The sequence below is a fragment of the Cebus imitator genome, unplaced genomic scaffold (genome assembly GCF_001604975.1).
Source record: "Cebus imitator isolate Cc_AM_T3 unplaced genomic scaffold, Cebus_imitator-1.0 Scaffold990, whole genome shotgun sequence".
NCBI lineage: Eukaryota > Metazoa > Chordata > Mammalia > Primates > Cebidae > Cebus > Cebus imitator.
In genome coordinates this window covers 7,491-16,093 of record NW_016108305.1, presented here as the reverse complement: position 1 = coordinate 16,093, position 8,603 = coordinate 7,491, and the positions used below count along the sequence as shown (strand labels likewise).

The window sequence follows — 8,603 nt, the reverse complement described above, 5'->3', positions numbered from 1 at the left end:
TGCCGTAACTTCAGAGCCTACCAAGGAGACAGAATCTTCCCAAGCCCAGCAGGAGGATCCAGCTCAGCCTCCAGAGGAGGTAGAACCTTCTGCAACCCAATAGGAGGCCACAAAGGAGCCTCCAGGTCCTCCTATGGAGCCTGAACTTTTCCCCCAGTGAGCAGGAGCAGCCAGCTCAGCCTTCTGAGTCTTCTAGGGAGCTTGAATCTTCTCCAGCCCAGCAGGAGACCCCAGCTCAGCCTCCAGAACATCACGAAGTAACAGTTTTACCTGCAGGTCACCATCAAGCTCAGCATTCAGATTTGCCCAGTATCACTGTTAAGCCTCCAGACGTGCAGCTCACCATAACAACAGAGACTACTGCAGAGATGGGAACTTCTCCAATCCACCAGGAGGCTACAGCTCAGCTCTAAGGACCAGTTAGGGATGTAGAACCTTTCACCACCCAGCACGGGGGCCCACCCCTGCTTCCAGAGTCATTGGAAGACGGACCTTTACCAATTCAACAGGAGACTTCAGTTCAGTCTCCAGAACCTATTAAGGATGAGAACCCCTCTGCAACCCAGAAGGAGGCTGCAGCTGAGCATCCACAGACCCCTGAGGAGGTTGAGTCTCCTCTAATCCAGCAAGAGGCCCCAGCTCAAATTCCACAGCTCCCTAATGAAGTTGTAGCACAACCTCCGGAGCATCATGAGGTACCAGTTTCTTCTCTAAGTTATGATCAACATGTTCAACCTCCAGCATTGCACAATGTCACTGTTAAACCTGTGGATCACATGGTTACAGTGACTCCAAATCTCACTAATCAGGTTGAAATTTTAACCCAACAGGGGGCCCCAGCTCAGCCTTTAATATCCCCTGAGCAGTTTCAACATTTGAAACACCAGCAAGAGATTATAATTCAGCAGCTAAATACCCCTGAAAATGATGAACTTCCTCCAGTCCATCAAGTGCCCACAACTCAGCCTCCAACTCAGCTCAGTCCATTGAGTAATGAGATGGTATTTTCACCTCTAGATCTGTCTCCAGTATTCAGAAGTAATTCACCTTTGCCTAATACCACAGTTAAAAATGTGGATCTGGAGCTTACCATACCTACAGCAGTCACTATGGGGGTTGAACCTTCTCCAGTCCAGCAGGACAACCCTCCTATTCCCACTGAGCAGGCAGACTTTTCTCTAGTCCAGCCTGATCTCCCTTCCCCACCTCTGTATTCTCCTGAAAAGATTGAACCTCCAGTCCAGCAAGAGGCCACAATTCAGACTCCAGATTCCCCTAAGGAGGTAGAACCTTCTCCAGTCTGGCAAGAGTTACCAGCTGAACCACCATTGCCCCTTAAGGAGGTTGAACCATCTGTAACCCAGTAGGAAGCCTCAGGTCATCCTCTGAAGTCCACAGAAGAGATCATCAGCCTTCCACTGCAGCAGGAGATACCAGCTCAGCCATCAGAGCCACCTGGGAAGGTCGAACCATCTCCTGTCCTACAGCAGGCCCCAACTGAGCTTTTAGAGCCACCTAAAGAGGTAGGATCCTCTTCAGTCCAGCAAGCAGTCCCTGCTCAGTCTTCAGAGCCCCCTATGGTGATAGAACCTTCTCTGACCCAGCAGATGGCCCCATCTTTGCCTCCAGAGTTCCCTGAAGAGGTGGAACCATCTCTAACTCAGCAGGAGGTTCCAGCACCCTCTATGGAGGCAGAACCCTCTCGACCCCAGCAGGAAGCCATAGTTCAGGCCCCAGAGCCCCCTAAGGTTCTAGAACCTTCAAGCCAGCAGATGGTCCCAGCTCAGGTTCCAGAGCCATCTAAGGAGGTTGCAGCTCAACCTCCAGCTCATTATGAGGTGACAGTTCCAACACCAGGTCAAGATCAAGCTCACCACTCAATGTCGCTTAGTGTCCAGTTCAACCTTTAGACCTGGGGCTTACCATCACCCCAGAATCCACAACAGAAGTTGAACTTTCTCCAACCTCACAGGAGACCCCAACTCAGCCTCCTAAGAAAGTTGTACCCCAATTTCCAGTGTATCAAGAGGTAATAGTTCCAACACCAGGTCAGGATCAAGCTCAGCACCCAATGTCACCCAGCGTTGCAGTTCTGTCTTTGGACCTGAGACTTACCATACCCCCAGAACCCACTACGGAGGTTGAACATTCTACACCCCTGAAGAAGACTATAGTTCCTTCAAAGCACCCTAAGGTGACACTTCCACATCCAGACCATGTTCAGATTCAGCATTCAAACCTGACTCAAGCCACAGTTCATCCTTTGGATCTGGGGCTTACCATCACTCCTGAATCCACTACAGAAGTTGAACATTCCACAGCCCTGATGGCTACAGCTCCTCCTCCAAAACAGCCTGAGGTGACACTTCTACCTTCAGACAAGGGTCAGACTCAGCATTCAAACATGACTCAAGTCACGGTTCAGCCTCTGGACCTAGAGGTTACCATCACCCCAGAATCCATGACAGAGGTCGAACTTTCTCCAACCATGCAGGAGACCCCAACTCAGCCTCTTAAAAAATTGTGCCCCAACTTCTAGCACATCAAGAGGTAACAGTTCAAACACCAGGTCAGAATCAAGCTCAGCATCCAATGCCACCAAGAGTGACAGATCAACCTTTGGATCTGGGGCTTACCATCACTCCTGAATCCACCATAGAGATTGAACCTCCTACAGCCCTGATGGCTACAGCTTCTCCAAAACACCCTGAGGTGACATTTCTACCTTCAGACAAGGGTCAGACTCAGCATTCAAACCTGACTCAACTCAGAGTTCTACGTTTGGATCAGGGGCTTACCATCACTCCAGAACCCACTACAGAGACTGGACATTCTACAGCCCTGGAGAAGACTACAGCTCCTCGTCCAGACGAGGTTCAGACTCAGCATCAAAACCTGACTGAAGTCACAGGTCCACCTACTGATCTAGAACCTACTCGGGATTCACTGGTGCAGCCTGAAACTTACGCCCAAAATAAGGCTTTAACTGCACCAGAGGAACAGGCCTCCGCAAGCACCAACGTGTGAGCTCTGTACCTGCAGAGATGAGACGCTGTCGTGTATTGATCTCAAACCAAAGCAGAGGCTCCGCCACGTGCCTGTGCCAGAGCCCAACACCTACAATGTCACCTTCACTATTTTGTAAGCATCACCTTTCCTCCATTGTCCTCTGTGTCCTGCCTGACATGGCAGGCTTTTCCTGGAGGCCTTCCTGGGCCTTCCTTATCTCCCCAAACCATACTGACAGCTGACTTTCTGCTTTCACCTTTGCTTGTCCACTCTTCCTTCTCCTCATTCTCCTTTACTGTTAGGCCCCTTCTCCAGTCTTTTACTTTTACTCTAGTCTTTTACCCTTACTCGTTTTCTTATCCATTTTTATTTAGCCTCATCACATCATTGCTTAACCACCGCTCTCCTCCCATTTTCACTTCACCCTATTTACAGCAGCCTGTCCCTCTCCCCGTCTCAGTGATGATGCTCTGAGTGCTTAAGAGTTGATTCTGGAGCGAGGCTGCCTGGGTTTGAGCCCAGGTCTGTCATTTATTAGCTTGGTGACCCAGAGCAAGTTTTTCTGCTCTGTGACTCAGTTTCCTTATCTTTAAACTGGGGATTATGCTAGTTACTATTTCACAGGATTGTTGCAAAATTCAGGTGAGGAATACATGAAATACTTGCATCGGTGCCTAGCATATGTAGGAGTTTTGGTTGTTAACATGATTACTCAGTCCTTTAGTTTTGTCTGGAACTCGTCTTTGTCCGTGGCTTTCTATCTGTAGCACTTGTTTTGTGTCTAACCCAGGGCCAAGTATGCTACTGTCTCCAGAGCATGAAAATGATAGGAAGGAAGGGAGAGAATAGGCATGAAAAGGGAGGTATATATACTTAAGTACTAAAAGATAATGCAGAACATCGGTGCTAGAATTTACTAGAATCTGTGATCCTTGAGATGTGGAGGTCAGGGAAAGCTACATGGATAAGCTAAAACTTTACTTGGGTCTTAAAGAGTAGCTATAATTTGTTAAATAGAAAAAAAAATGGGAGTATAGTCTAGGCAAAGGCATGGCTACAGGTATGATTGGAATTTAGACCCATCTCGCTGCACAGAATCACATGAGGGAACAATGAAGATATGATTGTGTAAAACCTCGATTATCAGCTATAGGAGTTTGAAAGTTACACAGTGAGATATGGAAAGCCATTGAAAGTTTCCAAGCAAGAGAGATGAAATGATTAAAATAGAAAGATTAGGCCGGGCGCGGTGGCTCAAGCCTATAATCCCAGCACTTTGGGAGGCCGAGGCGGGTAGATCACGAGGTCAAGAGATCGAGATCATCCTGGTCAACATGGTGAAACCCCGTCTCTACTAAAAATACAAAAAATTAGCTGGGCATGGTGGCATGTGCCTGTAATCCCAGCTACTCAGGAGGTTGAGGCAGGAGAATTGCCTGAACCCAGGAGGCGGAGGTTGCGGTGAGCCGACTCCAGCCTGGGTAACATGAGTGAAACTCCGTCTCAAAAAAAAAAAAAAAAAGAAAGATTATTTTATTTTATTTGTTTTTTTGCTTTATGTTCAAGTATAGACATGCAAAGAATTATTTTAGAATCCATAATTAGAGTGCCCTAGAGGAGAAACCTTAATTCAGGGAGACAAATAGAAAGGTCTAGCAAAACCTAGGAGTAAAGTGTGAAGGGGCTAAATCAGATCGGTTGTAATAGAAGTGGAAAGAAAAATCCTAGGATGTTTCAGCAGAGGGCACTGGGCCAAAGCTTTGGTGTTTCAGCAGAGGGCACTGGGCCAAAGCATACAGTTTCTTTCTTCTTATTTGCTGATAATGATAAGCTTTTGCGCAGTTTCTGTTGAATTATTTATGATTTTTGTATTGATTTGTAGAAGGAGTTGTTTAGACAAAATAAGTGCTTTTGGATAAAATACTTATATTCAAAGTAATTAACTGGCATCATCTGTCTAAGAGATTGGACGGACAGGAAGTTAAGCTTCGGGAGACACCTCATCATTTGTGCCAGGGGCCCCACATTATTTCTTGATTAATTGTGCAAACTGGGAAGCCGATAGCTCTGGAAATTAGAAGGCAGGTGTTATTTTCTGTAACTGAATATCCCTGACAAGGTTGCCATGATTCTTTTTCTTATCCTGTTCATTCTTTTCCTACCTATTCAAGGATATAAACTGTGTTTCTTTACAGAATTTCCAAGGAAACTATATTTCTTACATTGATGGAAATTTATGGAAAGCATACAGTTGGACTGAGAAACTCTGAGTATATTCTCTCCAAACATGACAAAAAAAACTAACTGCATTGTAACACCCTTGGTCCAGAATTTTGAGGTCTGTACTTCTGAGAAAAGATATTTCCCCTCCATACCCCAAATCAACCTCTGTTGATTGCAATCCTATGGTTATTTTAGAATTAAATTTGGTGAACTCTCTTTAAGAGGCAATTTAAATTTATTTTTTATCATACAAATAATACATGATTATATTCCCTTTTTTTCCTCTCTCTCTTTTTTTTTTTTTTCAGAGACAGGGTCTTACCTTGTTCCCCAGACTGGAGTACAGTGGCACAATCACTGCTCACTGCAGCCTCTGCCTCCCAGGCTCAAGTGATCCTCCACCTCAGCCTCCCAAGTAGCTGGGACCACAGGTGCATGCCACCACGCCCACCTAAATTTGTATTTTTTGTAGAGTCAGGGTCTCCCTATGCTGCGTAGGCTGGTCTCGAACTCCAGGGCTCAAGTGATCCTGCCACCTTGGCCTCCCAAAATGCTGGTATTACAGGCATGAGCCACCACCCCCAGCCCATGATTTTGTTTTTAATGTATAAAAATGATGTAAGAGATACAACAAAATCCCTTGTTGTGCCCTACTCCCTCATCCCTGAGATAACGCTATTCTGCATTTAGTATATATCCTTCCAGACTTTTTCCCATTGTGTACATACATATTTACATAAAGCAAAATAGATTTGTTGTGTGGTTTTTAAAATCTTTCTTCTTTACATGAGTGGTAACATCTTGCAACTTGATTCTTTCACTTCATGATACGATTTAGATTTCTTTCCTTCCCAGTACTTACAGGGTTACCGCATTCATTTTAAACTCCTGCATATCCATAGTATGGATGCATCATAGTTTATTTAATGATTCCCCCATTGATGAATATTTAGATTACATTTAGTTTTCTTGTTACATGCATTGCTGCAATGAAATCCCTGTATATGCTTTTTAGTGAACATGGGCAACTATTCCTGTAAAATAGATATCTAGAAATGGAATTGTTGGGGTGAAGACTGTGTAGATATAAAATTTTAATTGCCCTCAAAAATGTTGTGCCAACTTACTCTGTTGTCAACAGAATATGACAGCATTCATTTCCCCACACTTTTTCACCAACTTTTTGTTGATGGTCTTAAACTCCAGGGCTCAAGGTATTCTCCAACTTTTTGTTGATGTTATAGATGAATAAAGGGGCTTCCATCTAAATTTGAATTTTTCTGATTACTCATGAATTTAATTAAATACCTTTATATGTTTATTGAACATTTGTGTTTCTTCTCTGAGTTGTCTGTCCTTTGTTCATTTTCCTGTTGAATTGTTTTATCATTTTCTTACTGATTTATAAAAGGAATTAGTTTAGACACATAAATGATTTTGGAAAAAATGCTTACATTAGAAGTAACTGACGTTTTTCACAACAGTTTGTGTGTTACATCATTAGTTCAACTCACATTGAACTAATGTAATTATATAGACAAGTCATACATGAATTCTAAATTTAAAATAAAACACATGCTGGGCGCAGTGGCTCATGACTGTAATCCCAGCACCTTGGGTGGCCGAGGTGATTGGATCACTTGAGGTCAGGAGTTTGAGACCAGCCTGGCCAATATGGCGAAACCCCATCTCTGCTAAAGATACAAGAATTAGCCAGGCATGGTGGTGGGTGCCTGTGATCCCAGCTACTTGGGAAGCTGAGGCAAGAGAATTGCTTAAACCCAGGAGACGGAGGTTGCAGTCAGCCGAGATCACGCCACTGCACTCCAACCCGGCCAACAGAGTGAGACTCTGTCTCAAAAAAAAAAAAAAAGACTAACATAGTAATCTAAGAAGAGGAATTATGACTACTTTAAAATAGCTTTTCCCCACCCTTGTCTGATATCTTATTAATAAGAAAAAAATGCTGGAACCAGACAATTCTGTTTTCTAGCTCTAGAGGAGAGGTGAGATTCCAGGGGTAGTGTTCCAGATGGACTCTGCTGAGAATAAGGAAGGTGTCGGAGATGGCTAGTAAGGGAGTGTACACCCTTCTTCCAGGGTTCCAGGACGCTGCCCACTTTCTGACAATTGTTCCTGCCTGGAGGAAGATACTGCTGCCTGGCCCAAGGAAGAAGGGTATGGGGTTGATGTGCCTCTGGCTTCTCCTACTGCCTTGTCCCAACCAATAACTTGTAGGTAGTTCCCAGGCATTTCTGGTAGGGGAGCATTTGTAGAACTGCTTCCACATTTTGAGCTAAGGTTGTGGATTTTTAAATTATTTCTGTTGTATAACTTTCAGGGATTTGGTGGAGGTTGAACAGGTAGAGACTTGGCATGTTCTCAGTCTGCCACTTGAAATAGCACAACTTCTTAGGAAAACAATTTTGTACCCTTATTACATCTTAGAGAAACTCAGGCAAAAGTGTTATCAAGATACAAATATAAGAATGTTCAAAGCAGCATTGTTTGTAGTAAGTAAAAACTAGAAACATCTCAGTATCCATCCACAGTAGATGAATCATTCAATGGAATACTCTAAAGTGGCATTATTCATTAGAAATCTAATGCAGGTCACATACATAATCTTAACTTTTCTGGTAGTCACTTAAAAAATAAAACTAAAAAGGAGGCCAGTGCTGTGGCTCACAGGCAGGCCAAGGGGGGTGGATCACCTGAGGTCAAGAGTTTGAGACCAAACCTGACCAACACAGAGAAACCCCTTCTCTACTAAAAATACAAAAATTGGCCAGACATGGTGGCACATGCCTGTAACCCCAGCTATTCAGGAGGCTGAGGCAGGAGAACTGCTTGAACCCGGGATGCGGAGGTTGCAGTGAGCCAAGATCATGCCATTGCACTCCAGCCTGGGCAACAAGAATGAGACTCTGTCTCAAAGCTAGAAAGGAAACAGGTGAAACATGTTAATATATTTTATTTCACGCATATATCAAAAATATTATTTCAACATGTAATCATTATATATGTTATTAATGAGATATTCTGTTTTCATACTAAATCTTCAAAATATCCAAAGTGGTATCATTTCTACATGTAATTAGCATAAAAATTAATTGTGGCATTTACATTCTTTTTTTCATACTAACTCTTTGAAGACTAAATTAGGTTGCTAAATTTTTATTAAAAAAAACTTAATCTGGACCAGGGTGCAGTGACTCATGCCTATAATCCCAGCACTTTGGGAAGCTGAAGTGGGCGGATCACCAGGTCAAGAGATCGAGACCATCCTGGCCAACATGGTGAAACCCCGTCTCTACTAAAAGTACAGAAATTAGCTGGGCATGGTGGCGTGCGCCTATAGTCCCAGCTAC

General features: G+C 43.9%; 1 protein-coding gene and 1 long non-coding RNA gene across 2 annotated transcripts in view; one reads left to right on the top strand and one right to left on the bottom strand.

The window, feature by feature from the left end:
* The first annotated feature begins 769 nt into the window (after positions 1 to 769).
* LOC108298546 (leucine-rich repeat-containing protein 37A-like) lies at positions 770 to 2,743 on the top strand. The gene is made up of 2 exons (XM_017521218.2): positions 770 to 1,838; positions 2,195 to 2,743. Exons 1-2 carry the CDS (start codon positions 1,578 to 1,580, stop codon positions 2,537 to 2,539), a joined length of 606 nt encoding a protein of 201 aa, XP_017376707.2. The 5' UTR covers positions 770 to 1,577; the 3' UTR covers positions 2,540 to 2,743.
* Positions 2,744 to 3,049: 306 nt separating this feature from the next.
* The window catches only part of LOC119469908, a 6,623-nt gene continuing 1,069 nt past the window's right edge, over positions 3,050 to 8,603 (bottom strand). Inside the window, exons 2-3 of the long non-coding RNA XR_005198767.1 lie at positions 3,409 to 3,410; positions 3,050 to 3,134 (exon numbers count right to left, since the gene is read on the bottom strand). This is a non-coding gene — a long non-coding RNA (uncharacterized LOC119469908). The remainder of the gene's footprint in view (positions 3,135 to 3,408; positions 3,411 to 8,603) is intronic.